The 15,249-nt window shown below is 36.5% G+C and overlaps 1 protein-coding gene across 4 annotated transcripts in view; it reads right to left on the bottom strand.

The window, feature by feature from the left end:
* Nucleotides 1-15,249, bottom strand: part of Wdpcp (WD repeat containing planar cell polarity effector) — a 333,990-nt gene that overhangs the window by 231,731 nt on the left and 87,010 nt on the right. For all 4 annotated transcript variants that reach the window (XM_029483315.1, XM_021175452.2, XM_021175454.2 and 1 more), the window contains 5 exons: nucleotides 13,099-13,183; nucleotides 9,771-9,818; nucleotides 8,868-8,918; nucleotides 5,739-5,809; nucleotides 5,421-5,480 (listed from right to left, as the gene is read on the bottom strand). In XM_029483315.1, coding sequence (XP_029339175.1) covers nucleotides 5,421-5,480; nucleotides 5,739-5,809; nucleotides 8,868-8,918; nucleotides 9,771-9,818; nucleotides 13,099-13,183 — 315 coding nt within the window. The remainder of the gene's footprint in view (nucleotides 1-5,420; nucleotides 5,481-5,738; nucleotides 5,810-8,867; nucleotides 8,919-9,770; nucleotides 9,819-13,098; nucleotides 13,184-15,249) is intronic.

The following is a 15,249-nucleotide window of genomic DNA, read 5'->3' as shown; positions in this document are numbered from 1 at the left end:
GAGGAGGAGGAGGAGGAGGAGGAGGAGGAGGAGGAGGAAGGGGAGGAAGAGGAGGAAGAGGAGGAAGAGGAGGAGGAGAATGGGCTTCTTCTGGGGTATGGTCCCTAAGAGGACATCATGCTGCAGTGGATAGCCTAACACACTGATGCACATACTGGCAGCACTAAGTGAACACAGTGGGATTTAAAAACATAGGGCACATGAATTTGGAAGGGAAAGTAGTAAAGGAGACAGGAGATAAACTGACAGGTTTGCCTAAAACATTATTTTTGCATGTATGAAATTCTAAAACAATGAAAAAAAATCATGTAGTCTTTTCAGTAGCCGCTAACAGTGAAAGAGGAGTTCACTGTTGACTACTCACAAACATCCCCTAGACACTTAACAGCAACCCTGAGCTTTAGATCAGCAACAACTAAACAAGAAACGGTCCCTTCAGCTGTCTTTCAGACCCTCTGGCCTCTCCCCTTTGATTTCTACAAGAAAGCACTTTCCACAGTTCATCATTATCCTGACTGCTGTTTCTTCCTATTTTTCTGCTAGGGGTTTTATTCTTATTCACTAAATAGATGCTACTTGGTTCTCAGATTTTCTCCCAAGATATCCTCCATCCTTTATGTAAGTACAATTGAATGGTTTTAACTCAGGCCTTCTGCTGTCTGCTCCAAAATATTAAAAATCCAAGCATCCACTCTAGTTCCCCATTTCCAAGTGATAGCATGATTAGATGACCTCTGGTCATTAAGAAAAGGGGGGGGACAAACTAAACGTTTTACACCTCAATCAAAATGTCCCTATTGGCTTTCAGCTCTGTCCTTACACATTGCTGTGCACACCCTTTGAGATCATGACAGTCTTCCCGGCTCACGCTTTATCTTATATCTCACTGCCAGGCTAACCCTTCTGTAAGACTAGATTTAACATGGGCACTTCTCTGATATAAAGCACTTACAGTGTTACAGGACAACATGTCAATGTCTCTAAGGAAGCACCAAGCTGTCTTTAGAAGCAATCACTCTATTTTCTAGTCTTACAACTGCTTTCCCCAAACAAATCTGCCCCATTACTATTTAGACACTCCCACTTATCTTCTTCTTGTCTTTCAGGCTTCCCAGAGTTTATACTCCTATATAAGTCTAGTAAAATTAGAACTTCTCTGTAAACTGTTAACATTTTAGATTATATACTGATGTTCCTAACTTCTCTGGCTTCTCCTGATGTTTACAATGTAGCACTCATTCGTTTCCTTGGATTAACGTGACCTCTTCTTTTCCACCTAAAGTATAGCACCTCTTACCAAGGTGGCAGACAATGAATATGGCATGATGGGCTGCACATAAAATGCTGTTGTTGATACTGATAACATCATGGATTATATTTTACTATTTTATGAAGAAATCAAGTTGGCTTTATGTACAATAAAAAGAAGGATTAAGCTTACACATATGTAAATGTAGCTGCCACCCCATCAAAGAAGTCTCTCATCGAAGCAAATGGGGATGGAGACCATCCCCGAAAACCACAAGTGGACACAACACAAAGATCAACAGATCGCAGCAGCCCAGCCCCAATAGATACATCTACATCACAACACCTGTATCTGTGACTCAGAGGACACTGAAGAAAAGGAAATGAAAAGATTCTAAAACATTGAATACTAGGAAGTCCACTTGTAAACACTTTCAAAAATAGCTGCATAAAAACAAGACTGGAAGGGCATGTTGTATCAATGGACATGTTAATATAGAGAGAAAGGAGAAATTTTCACAGGATACCCCCTCTTAGGCAATGAATGACTGCTGGAAAAAGGGAAATTAGCCTTTTGTACAGATGAGCCCTCATATTGGTTATCCAATATATAGTTATCAACCCTCAAACCATATGCACAGTAACAACAATGGACTCAGCAAGTTGTATTTGTATACTTGTGTACACAGATTATATGTGTGTGTCAAACATTTTTGTCTAAAAATCAGTATATTAGGTTATATCTATACTTAATGAAAATATTTTAATTTATTATAAAGTAACATATTGATATGCCCATAGCACATTCCATAAGAGAGATAAACTATTTAACAGTATTTAACTGAAACTATTTTTTCATTTAAAAAAGTTTATATAAGTAGTTTAAGAAAGTCAAAAAAGCAAACTATTAAAATATTATGTTGATTAAGAAAACAAAACTGAGTATATTGACGAGTTGCTGAAATCACAATTCTAATTGTATTGTATAGATTTCGATAATCCCATACTAGGAATAGGGATAGTTTTGAATACAAAAGCTCCAAAGACAATTTTTTTATATTAAGTAAACCTTGACTTGTAAAATGTTCTGAGTTTGTAAGTGAAGAAAATTATTTTATATGTAACAATTTATAGGTCATTGGATCAATAATATAAACTAAGCTTTGGTAATGACAACTTGTAAATTCTCCTTATTTGACATAAAGATCCAAACTCAGATTACATCCTTGTTAATCCTTTATACTGCAGTAGCCTCTTCAAAGATTTCTAAACAAGTGGACCTTTTAAAGATTTTTAAAGGAGATTTCAACTAAATTGAACTCCATAAATCCAATTTTATCACTTCTTTAAAAAACATTCACAGAAGAGAAATGGCCTCATTCAAAGACTGAGAATTCAAATGTTATAGCATCAAGGGTGTCCAGGGCTGGGGCTGGGGATACGGCTCATTGTTTAGGACTGCTTGCTGTGAAAGAAAGAGAATCAGACCACAGTTTTGCTCTCTTAAAACTATTTTTCTCCTTTTAAAAAAGTTTATATGAGTGGTTTAAGAAAGTCATACATGAAATTGTTAAATTGTTCCATTGATTGTTTAAGAAGACAAAAACAAGAGTATATTTGCTAGTTGCTGAAATCAAAATTCTAAATTGTATTTATAGCTTCAAAGCCAAGAATGGCTATGTATGATTGGAAGTTCAACATGAGTGTGTGTGGAATGGGAGTTAGGGAGAAGGGTGGCAGGCAGATTCCTGAGGCTAATGGGAAAGGCAACAGAGCCACACAGTGAGATTATGATTCAGTGAGAGACACTGCCTCAAAAATGAGAAGGTGTAAGAGGAAGGCATCCAAAGTCTTCCTGGCATCCACATGCTGTGCACCTTCACCTAAGTCTGTCTACATCTCTTACAACACAACACACCACATCACACACACACATACACACACACAGAGACACACACATGCACACATGCACTCACACATGTGCACACACTCCAGAAACATGTTTTCTAAGAGTAATAAAATCTGCATGGTCAACTGCTGCCGTGTTAGGACTGAACATACAGGGAAAGCACTAATAGAATTTAAGTACGTGAGGTTTGAGGAACTGTTTTGGAACTCAGAGAGGCTGATGAAAGAGTTTAAATTACATTATGACCAAGTGTAATTTGATAAACCCTAATGAAAATTTAACAAAAAGGGCTAACAGACCCTTTCCTTAAACTGAAATTCTAGCTTGAAGACCAAATTATTTTTAACTTGCTATGATATCAGAGATCTTGAGAAATGGAACTCATGTACATTTTTTTTTAAAGATCTAGTGAAACTCTTGCCTGACAGATAATGTTAGGAAGTCTCCCAAAGGCCCTAAAGATATAAGGATTGGCTTGGATTTGTGGGCACAGAGAAAGTTATCTCTCAAAAATATATCAAGAATGTGCTAAGAGTAAAGGTCTATTTTAGAAAAATTTTATCCGTCATAAAAATAAAAATAAAACAGAACACAAGATTCAGTAAATCCCACTAGGACTGCCAAAAGTAGACCCTCTGGTATACCAGCCAGAGCCACTAAGGCTGTCTATTATAAATTACAAAAACAATTTTTGCAAACATTCTGTCATTTAAAAGAATTTTCAGAGTTGAATGAATTCAGTAATGAAAGATTTCCTTTCTGTAACATGTGAACAACACAAAAACATTGACATTAAATTAAAAAGCAATGAAATCTATCTAAACATGATCATCTCCCTGGGATGCTCCACTGCATTTTTTAAAAGACCTGACATGTTCCAACTCACCAGGTGATGGTAAGGGTGGAGGCCATGAGGCACACCTCTTAATGTAGGTGGGAGGCTTGCCCTCCAGTCAAATAATTTTGAACCTGTTTTTGCAGTGAGCAATGGCATTAGGAACTCCAAGTTTAAACCGAACTGAGTCTGAAACTTACTGGAGCACATCTGATATTCAAGCTTGAAGATCTCATCACATATTTCTATGCAAATGACATTAAACAATGGCATCCTTTTGAAGAGTATTCTAAGGAGAATTTAACAAGTGTTATAGTTCTGAAAATATTCACTCAGCCTTGTAAATAGTCTAGAAAGTAGGAATTCATGCCAGATGACAAGGTAACAGTTAACCTCCATTACTAAAGGGAGAACAGTTTAGACAAACAATGAAATGTTCTGAAGAAAATTAGAAATAACTAAAATAATAGTCTATGTTATGTTTGTAATTACTATGAATTTGATGCTAGGAGGTTTATGGATAGAACAATGGGCGTAACCTATAAACAAGAATGTTCACACATTTAAAAAATTGTAATGGAAAGGACAAAAAATAAAATTGAAACAGTATATTTGATTCTAAAACTAAATTATAATATTATTGGTAGTGATGATACAATGTACACATTCAGATCACTTAATTATCCTTTTTTTTTCAAAAGCCAGTAAATTTTCCCAAGCAAGTGGTATTTTTATGTACATCAGCAAGGCTAAGAAGGCATTTGTCCCTTATTTTATAATCAATGTGTGTTAATTATGATGTCCTGATAATGTTCTAAATCTAGGCTTGCTGAGCACAAGGCTGTCCAATAGAACTTGTTGCCGTGGAAATGGTCTATATCTGCATCCTTGACTGCCAGGAACTTAAACTGGGGAGAGCTGTAACTGAGAAATTGAAATTTTAATTTTATTTTAAAATAGCCACATATGACGAGTGTCTACCACATTAAAACATATAGCTTAGATGGTCAAAATTCGAGACTAACTCTGTTAAATTAGGCTTCACTCTTATTTACTTATCCATTTCCATAAACATGCTGTTCATAAATGTTTATAAGAATACTACACTGAAATTTTTTTGTCCTATGGTGTCACTGTCATTTAGAAAAACATGCCAGTGAATATCTAATATTACACCCAGATAACCACAAGTGAAAAACACTGCCTGCAAAGACTCGTATCAGTGTTTGTAGATGTCAATACTACCACACTTGTTAATGAGGTAGCTTGGTGGCTGTGTCAGTCTGTCTAATGTGCACTTTAGAATGACTAAAATTCAAACTCTGAAATATCCACTTGTGACAATTTTTTCCCATGATCTATCGTAACCCAAGGCTACCCATTATCACATGGCTTTCTTTGGGCTCCACTGCTTGTCAACCATTTTACCTGGCAGATGTATTTGCTCTTCCATTTGCTCAGCACACACGGACTGCTTTGCATCAGTTCCTGAAAGACAACAGAAAAGGAGAGCACAGTTGGTTACACGTGTTGTCATTATCAGTTAAAGTGCTTCTGATCTGCAAGGAAAGAAAAAGAAGGCAATCAACAAGCCACACAAAGCCCCAAGTGTGTGGCAAGCTCTCTCTAGACAAAAGCACAGCCATCATCGCCGCAAGAGCCAGCCCTTTATGAAAATTACATCTGTTGAAAGATGTTCTAAAACAGATTTGTTTGCTCCCATTTTTGAAACCTTTTGAAAGATACCTCCAACTCCTTCAGTGAATCTCGAAGTTTTTCTGGGCGTCTATTTTTGAGTGTCCAAGGATAATCTCGTGCTGGCAAATGAAACATGTACAACAGTTAGTTAAAGATGATTTAAATAAGGAACCTCTGCTTAGCAGTGTGGTTTGGAGGATTAAAATAAGACACCCTGTAATTGAGAGGAAGTGGACTTCAGCTCTATCACTAAATGACAGTCTTCAAAAGGCTTTGTTACAGAAACAGGATTTTTTTTCCCACAAACTAATCCCCCTGATTATAATTCTGTGATGACAACCAACAAGACTGAGAGACCCTTGAGACACGTTGGTAGGCTAAGGGTCTAGCATTATATAGAGAGAGCAAATAGCCTCATTTTTATAATTTAAGTAATTTTTTTGTGAAAATAGTCAAAATTCGACCCAAAAGAAATTCCAGCTCATGCAAGTGGCCAACTCAGACCTGAAACCTAACTATGGTGAGAAAAGAAGCTGAACATAAAAGCAATATGTAGAAAATTATTTTAAATATGACCAAATCATTAAGTACTTCAATTCTGGAGATCCAATTTTTAAGAAATAGGTATTATGTCAGGCAGTGGTGGTACATGCCTTTAATCCTGGCACTTGGTAGGCAGAGGCAGGTGGATCTCTATGAGAAAGCTACACAGAGAAACACTGTTTCGAAAAAAACAGTAACCAGCAAAACCAAAAATAGGTGTTAGAGATGTTCTTTGAAATAATTCTCTCAAACATAAACACCAACTGAGCTACAAACCTACAAGGTGTACCCTACAAATCTACAAGGGTGCCCTGCCTGAAAGATATGCTAGTGCACAAGAGAGGCACAAATCTTGTGGGGGTAACCAAGGAGTAATCTGATCTGACATAAGGCCCACTCCATGAGATAATACCCATTCCTGCCAATGGTTGGATGACAGAGATTCTGAGACCAGACATCTTAAGGAACAAGTAGAGAACTAAATACTACTGTTCTTACAAAAATGAAAAAACAAAGCACTCCCAATGTCATTCTGCTAAACTTAGAAATCGGTGCCTTGTTCAGTCATCATCAAAGCAGCTTCCTCCTACAGTAGACAGGAACAGATACAGAGAGCCACAGCTAGACGTTATGCAGAGAGCGAGAGAGCTTGAAACACTCAGCCTTAAATGGGGATGTCTCCACCAAATCCCTCCTCAGGGCTCAGAAACCCAGCAGAAGAGAAGGTGGAAAAAGGCTAAGAGCCATAGGGGATGCAGGACACCAAGAAAACAAGGCTCTCTAAATCAACATAATCAAAGCTGGCGTGAACTCACAGAGACTAAGATAGCAAGACAGCAGCCATAACACAGGGCCCCACAGCTCTGCTCTAGGTCCTCTGAGAATATTTGATGACTTCTAATTTAGTGTGTTTATGGGCTTCCTAGGTATGGGGATGAGGGGGTCTCTGATTCTTGTGACTTCTCTTGGGCTCTTTTCCTTCTGTTTGGTTTGTCCAATTTCCAATGTGTTAGCTTTTGTTTTATATTATTACATATTATTTTATTATGTTTTATTTTATTATTATCCCTTAGGAGCCTGCTTGTTTTCTAATGAGAGACAGAAAGGGAATGGATCCATATGGGAGGGGCTGGAAGGAGCAGAGAGAGAGGAAGCAGTAATCAGGATATATCATGTGAAAAAAAAAATCTATTTTCAATAAAATGAAAAATAAGATAATTCTAAAATCTATGCTAGAATTCAGTAACAATATACCTTTAGTTTGTTTTAAATAATTTCAATTGAAAGGTTATTTAGGGAAGGTACAAAGTGAGCCTAAAACTAAATATCTTTTAAAAATTAATAAAATTGGGGCAGAGGTCTAACTCAGGGATAAGGCACTTGCCTAGTATATGTGAAGCCCTGGGTTCCATCTCCAGCACCCACCACATACACATGAATACATGCTACACAAATAATATTAATAGCATATTAAACTCATTAAAATACAAATTGATCTTTATAGCCTCATATTTAATAATTATGAAAAAGAAGTGTATATATAAATGTACATGTCACGTGTGCATATACAAATAATATATAGCATATATAGATATTTAAATTTGAGAGTAAAAATTGCTATGTATCTTATTTCAGCAAATTAATTTGGCTCTATAAACATAATTTTGATGTGTAGAACATATGTACAAATTTTAAGATATGTGTTACAGATAGCAATGCAGTATTCTAAAAATTAAATGTCAGTTTAATCACTTAAAATAAGGAAAGAGGGAAGGCTTTTCAGATTTAGCCATATTCCAAATAAAACTTTAAATTACATTAGCTTTAAATCATTAAACCTATATAGTGATATAGTTATACATACAACATACTTGAGACTAACAACAACTAAATAAAATGCTGATATAACAAATCTCACTTTATTAAAAATAAGCACAACAGCATTGGCAAGATGGCCCAGAAGGTGCCAAGTGCCCACTGCACAGACTGACAATCTGAGCTCAATTTCTGGGACCAACATGGTGGAAGGAGAAAACCAATTCTCTGATTTTCACACATATGCTATAGTACACACCAGAACACACAGTCATGCGTACACATACATACACACACAATCATAAAATAAAAATGTTAAAAATAGTAAAATATGTTAATACCTTAGGCAAAATATGAATACTTAAGTGATATCAGAATTTGAGCATGATTTATGATCATTTTCAAACACAAAAATTAGGTGACAGATATATAAATTTTACTACAGAACTTGCATGATTGATAAATCAGGTCATTGTATATACCTTGAACATTTATATTTTTATTAGCCAGTTAAATATTTCAGATAAAATCATTTATTTAAAAATATTAAGTGAAAATACACATAATTTTAAGTTTGTGTTTACACAAGCATATATCCTACCAAAATTTTACATGGTAAATATTTTGGTGACTTAAATTAGAAAAACCTAACACATACAATTATTATGTGATTGAGTTCAATATAGAAACAATGAAAATTAGTAATTATAAGAAACGTGGACAGAATAGCATTTACAATTTGTGCAGAAAACAGTTCAATGGTAACATAATACTCTCTATTTTTCTAATAATTTAAATATATTCATAAGGTAAACTTACATTCTGCCAGCCTTTGTTTTTCTTCTAAGTTACCATGCTCTGTTGCTGATACTGTAGCAAAGGAAAGACAAAAGAGGTGGGGCTTGTTTTCATTACAGTGTCTTGTATTTGTAATGGGTGCACAGACAATAGATTGTTGCAGACACTGAGATTAATACATGATGCTAAGCTTTAAAAAGGACAGTTGAGAGAGAATGTCACAATGTGTGCTTGCATGCCATAGAAGCCATTTCCTTACTGTGCAGTGAAAAGGCTTATACAGCACAACAGGTGGGCCAATATTCTGAGCTTCCAATCTCATCAAACAGGAAAGGGAACTGCAACGGAGCCCAGAAGAGAAGCCGATGCATCTGTCATCAGAGCTCTGAAGTCAGCCTATTAACTGCCATGCTAAGCACACAGGGTGCTCACACAGCCTCCACTTCAACGAAGAACAGAACAGGAAGTAACTCTAGCTAGGAGACCTTTTGGCCCATCATAAAACTTCTGGGATTAACAGGATTAATCAGATAAAGAAAATTGATCATTCACTCAGAAATGTCTATTTCAGATATCAGGTGAGGATCCGGGAGGCCAGCATCACGGGACCAATGCATTAACAATGCCCTCTGCTGGGGCACCAATAAATAAATGTGAAGAGACTGTCCTGTTATCAGCCTGATCAGCAACAAAATGAAAATGCCCACGTTCTTCTACAACATTTTCTCAGTACTGCTTTATTTTTGATTGATCAGATATTAATCTTAGCATTTTTCTCTTTAAAAAAAAGTACTGCTGAAGTACTGCTCTTAAAAGTTTAGAATTTATCTAAAGCTCATAAACACAGAGTTTTTAATGTTCTACTCCATTTCTAGGAACATCTCATTTATAAAACGAGTGAAGTAGAATAGGTGAGTACTTTACCTGATGGATCTTTCTTGTCATAGTACTGGTAGACGCCGATGTCTCTATCTATAGAGAGAAAGAAAGAACATTAAATTATGGTAAAAGTTCTGGAGAGTAAGAAGCCAAATCATACTATATCAGAGGGGCCTGTGGGGAGAGGCACAGAAACAGCCTCCTTATGTTACTAGAAATAAAATAGCTCAAAAGCATCTGGACACGGGTTCATCTATTCTAGGGATATGCAGAAACTGGAAACTTTATCGATCTAATGAGAAAATCAGAATGGCAGAAGGAACCACACAGAACTAGAATGGCATGGGGGGGATTAGTAAAGAACTGAAATCAAGGAAGACCAAGTTTTCTCTTTCACACTTCCTCTGATATTTTTCACAGGGCGCTACCAAAAGGAACTGCCACTAAGCAATGCCAAATGAAGTCAGTGGATGGAAGAAAATGCCCTAGCTGTTGGATTCCGAGCTGTGGCTTGCTTTCCTCCAATTTAGCTCAGAAATCTAGTTCCTATCCTATAGCATTTGGGAGGAAATCTGCAAGAAGAAAGGAGGGATTACTGGGAGCTGTGGATAATTTTTTATCCGAAACTTGTTTAGAGTCAAAAGGCTTCCAAACCTATTCAAATTCAGACGCTCTGCTGGGCTAGGTAAGACACAAGTGAGACTCCGCAGATGTTGAGATTGGTTTAACCAAGGGATTCTGTTCTTGCAATTTAAACAAGAGAACAGAATAATTTTCCTGTGTCTATGAATAATAAAATATCTCTTTTATTGAAGTAACACTTGTTTTCTTCCATGCAAAAATAATTCTCAGTTACTAACATAAGGAGGCTACAACTGTCTCTTATGAAGTGAAGCAGTACAGGCTGCCCCCTAGTGACTGATTGTCTCCAAACTTCTTCAAACTGAGTGATAAAACCAAAAGAAAAACATTAAGTAAAACTGCTATAATTAAGTCTGCAAAGAAGTAACAGTCATGTGTACTTGATATACTCGATACTCAATACTCATATACTAAAGCTATATTTTTATTAATTGTGAAATTAAGACATAATTTTAAAGAGTGCAATTGGATGTCAGTTAGATGGAAAACGTCTACCAAAGACTAAGAGACTGAGGCCCCTTGAGTACTTACAATAATTTGTTAGGCTGAGCAGTGATTTCAGGAGTGTGCTCACTTTTTGATAGTTCACAGCATACTCTTACAAACTGTACACTTTTCAGTACATATGCTACACTTCAATTTTAAAAGTTTCTTGTTATTTAAAGCTATGAGTTAAGAGCTGCAGACATTACATATGCAAGCAATATTTCCTATTAAAACCCATAGCTTATAATTACAATAACATTTCCTACATCAATATATTTACGACTCTAACATAGGACTAGGAAGATCTTAAGGGACCTTGAATTCCATGCACAAATCTGGCCTTAGTGGCCTGGCTAAGTGAGACTGAACGTAAGTGAGACAAGGGAATCCACACAGGAAGACCTGTTCAAGAAGGACCAGGGCTGGATGAGGAAGATGCCCATGCAGTAATCAGATGGTGCAATCTGTTATAGCCTCTGCAGGCACAAAGCATATACACTGGGGGTAACAGCCTGGTGTGGAGATGAGCAAGACAAGGAGGTCATCTAACTTGTGCTAGGATCACATGGAGTGAGGGTGTCCACATAGGGAGAGTGGACCCAGGAATTCACAATGAATATCTAAGAGGGACTGACTGGGTAACTACAGTTGTAGAAGCAATGAGATTCCTTCTGTCTGACAAGAAGCATCTGCATATGAAACACAAGAAAAATATTTTCTGAGACAGTTTTTCACTTCTAATGTTAAAGTTTGTTTCTTGTGATATACATTCAATTTTAAAGGAGATCAGTTCAGCATTTCTTAGCATCTGTATTTGGATTTTGCTTCGTGAATCCAGCCCTTTCCTTAGTTTTATTTTCTTTCCCTTTCCTACTTCATCTTTGTTTTTCCAGAACCCCTTTCACCTGTTTTCTTTTTATTACTGTCTTCTTTCCTGTAGAAACGATCAGGTGTCTGATGATTCCCCAGCTCTCTCAGAAGTGATGCTCTGGACATCTCCTGATGCCTTCCAACCCGGAACAGGTTTCACTCAGTAGGCTTCATTGACCAGCCAGGGGCCAGAGTGATTTGCACAAGACCACTAAAACATCAGTGTAGATGTTTTCTTCTGGGAGGTCGGGCAGTAACCCCAGGAAAGGATTCTATTTCCAAGCTCCTTCTTTCTTGGCAAATATACAGGTCAGAAAACATCCTCGGAAGCGAGGGTGATGAAGAAGACCTCAATCATCAACACATCAGCTTCAATTCCTCTGCTTTCAGTTCAGCAGGTCTTCCTCCAGTGGCTTTGGTGTCTAGGGTTTGGAGCCTCCTTAATTAAGTATTTCCACATCATGGAGGTGTCTCATTCCTTTCTGCAGGCGTGCATCCCCTTGGCTGTCAGCCTGGTGCCACATCCTCATCTTCTGCAATGCATACTCCTCAAGTTTCTGCACCCTCCCAAAGTTCTCGTCTATAATGGCTGTCACTGGAATTCTCTTCTCCAGGCAAAAGGTGTCTGATTGCTGGTGTCCTTTTCCTAATCTCAAGTATAGTGCATTTATGCATCTTTATTTTAATTCAGTTAATCTTATTTTAAAAGGGTTTTGGGAAGAAGAAAATATGTATCAAATTTTAAACTAGAAATTCCATCTCTATATACCTTAAGGAAAAACTGAAACATTATATTCATGTTATTGTACATTCAATATTTTTTAAAAAGTACTTTATAAGATATAAAAGTAATGTAAGTAAAAATGTATTTCTAAAAATATTACTCTGGATAATTGAAATAGAAGAGTATTTTTATAAGTTGTTTTCTAATAAAATATATCTTAGCCTATAGTATTAATAAACATTGTTAAAACAAAATTATATTATTTCCACTCAAGAAACACATACAAAACACAAAGAACATAAACCTACATCTCAGGTACATATTTAAAATGTTTTTAATATCAAACAGAAATGTATTTTTATGAGCTAGCCTGCAAAATTGTATGACCATATACCAGTTGAACAAGCCCAATTTTAAAAACTGAAGGTATGTATCTTTAGGATGAGCTAGTAGATTAGTAAGATTTATTTCATAACTCAGGCCAAAAAATAAATTAATAGGGGTATTTAAAGGAAGCTTTTTCATTACCCAGGTTTTCACTGAGGATGAAAAGAGAGACTCCAAGTCTATATGGCAAGCCCAGGCCCCAGCTTTGCCAGTTCTTGTGACAGAGCATAAGAGACTGAAGAGGCCTAACCAGAGCTCACTTACCCGCAATGTGTAAGGTGCTTTTCAGAGACCACAGGTGTAGTTCAGTCAAGCAGAAAGACATCTGACAGCAGAGGAAATCTCTGTCCTGTTCAAAGTAATTAGGGAGGAAAGGAGTACCAATTAACTATTTTATATTGTCAACTATAATCTAAACCCCTTTTAAAAATAATATTTGGGATATGGTCCATTAGATTAAACACATTTTCATTTATTCAGTTAACCATACAGAAATAAGCTCTAGAAAAAGAAAAATATACTTCTTTTCCTGAATTTACTATGTCGTCACATTGAGGGATGTGGTAAAGAGACTATCTATATTTGTGTGTTCAATATCATATGTTTGATTACAGCTCTACACATACTTAGAATTATTTAGTGTATGAACATCTTCTAAGACATAAGTTTTAGGAGAAGTAGGTCTTCTATGTGGTTACTGAGTACAGGCACATACGTTTTAATATATGAAGTAAATATTTTAGATACCCTACACATAAACAGACTACTACAATGGAATATGCAAGGTAAATGGTGTATAGTTACTATCATATGAGGTACAGTTACTTAAACGCAAACTGTATAAAACTTCATTACTATTCATATAGTAAGATGCATATTATGATAGACAATCCAAGCATATTTTAAAAAGCAGAATAGTTAAATATACATCCTGAATTTCTTCCTAAGTTTAGGAGCAGGGACAAGTAACATACACTATTGATGCTTTAAAAAAAATCTTATAAGACCTCATCAATTTGGGCTGATTAGGAGAAGGATAGTGAGACTCTGGAAAAAGTTCACATTTTAAAAGTATTAAAATAAATTTATATAACTTTCCAATATTTGATTAGAAATTCATATAGCATATGATATATATTAGAAATATAAATATCAATTTAAACTAAGTACATTTTAGAAACTACAAATAAACCTAGAAATAAACCTAGAAAACAAATGTGAAACTATTTTAAGACTACTTTTAACAGATGCAAGGACTCTTCAGCTCCTTTAACATTAGGAGTGACTAAAACATTTCCCACATTATTCATATGGGTAATAACCCAAAGTAATTTTAGACTTAATAGAAACTTCCCTTGCCCTCGCTTCACCTCCACAGAACGAGGATATAATCACAACCATCAAGAAACATGTGTTCTGCAAACAGACACTATGTTCCGTGCACTAAAGAGGAAAAATGAAAAATGTGATTACTTAAAAGTGGGACCCAATTCTGCCTCAACAGCAGAACTGTGAGAAACCTCAGAGGTTGAAATTTTCCCATAGGTCTTCAAGAGAAGCACAGGATCTCAATAGTTTCATGATGATGATGATGGACGAGGAGGAAGAGAAGGATGAGAAAGAGAAGGAGAAGGAAGAGAGGAGGAAGAAGAGGAGGAGATAGTGGTAGTGGTGGATAACACTAAATCTTTGTTCTAAACATGCATATCTCAACTCATTTTATCCTCCTAGTTATTTGTGGCAATCACAGGACTACAATGTGGAACTGAGGTCACACAGCCATCTGCTGGTGAAGGCAAACTTGAAACCTGCTCAGGCTCCCTCCACAGGCTCTACCAGTGTTCTGTAGGAGTATTGGTGTGTACAGAAGCACAGGAGTTTTGTACAAGGAGATAAGAATGGATCAATTCCCATTCTTCTACATGATAACCGCCAGTTGAGCCAGCACCATTTGTTGAAAATGCTGTCTTTTTTCCACTGGATGGTTTTAGCTCCCTTGTCAAAGATCAAGTGACCATAGGTGGGTGAGTTCATTTCTGGGTCTTCAATTCTATTCCATTGATCTACCTGTCTGTCACTGTACCAGTAGCATACAGTTTTTATCACAATTGCTCTGTAGTACAGCTTGAGGTCAGGCATGGTGATTCCACCAGAGGTTCTTTTATCCTTGGGAATAGTTTTTGCTATCCTAGGTTTTTTGTTATTCCAGATGAATTTGCAGATTGACCTTTCTAACTCAGTGAAGCCTCACACCAGTCAGAATGGCTAAGATCAAAAATTCAGGTGACAGCAGATGCTGGCAAGGATGTGGAGAAAGAAGAACACTCCTCCATTGTTGGTGGGATTGCAAGCTTGTACAACCACTCTGGAAGTCAGTCTGGCATTTCCTCAGAAAATTGGACATAGTACTATAGG

This window comes from Mus caroli, chromosome 11 (genome assembly GCF_900094665.2).
Source record: "Mus caroli chromosome 11, CAROLI_EIJ_v1.1, whole genome shotgun sequence".
Taxonomy (NCBI): Eukaryota; Metazoa; Chordata; class Mammalia; order Rodentia; family Muridae; genus Mus; species Mus caroli.
The sequence above is the reverse complement of the archived record's forward strand: the minus strand, read 5'-3'. Positions and strand labels throughout refer to the sequence as shown.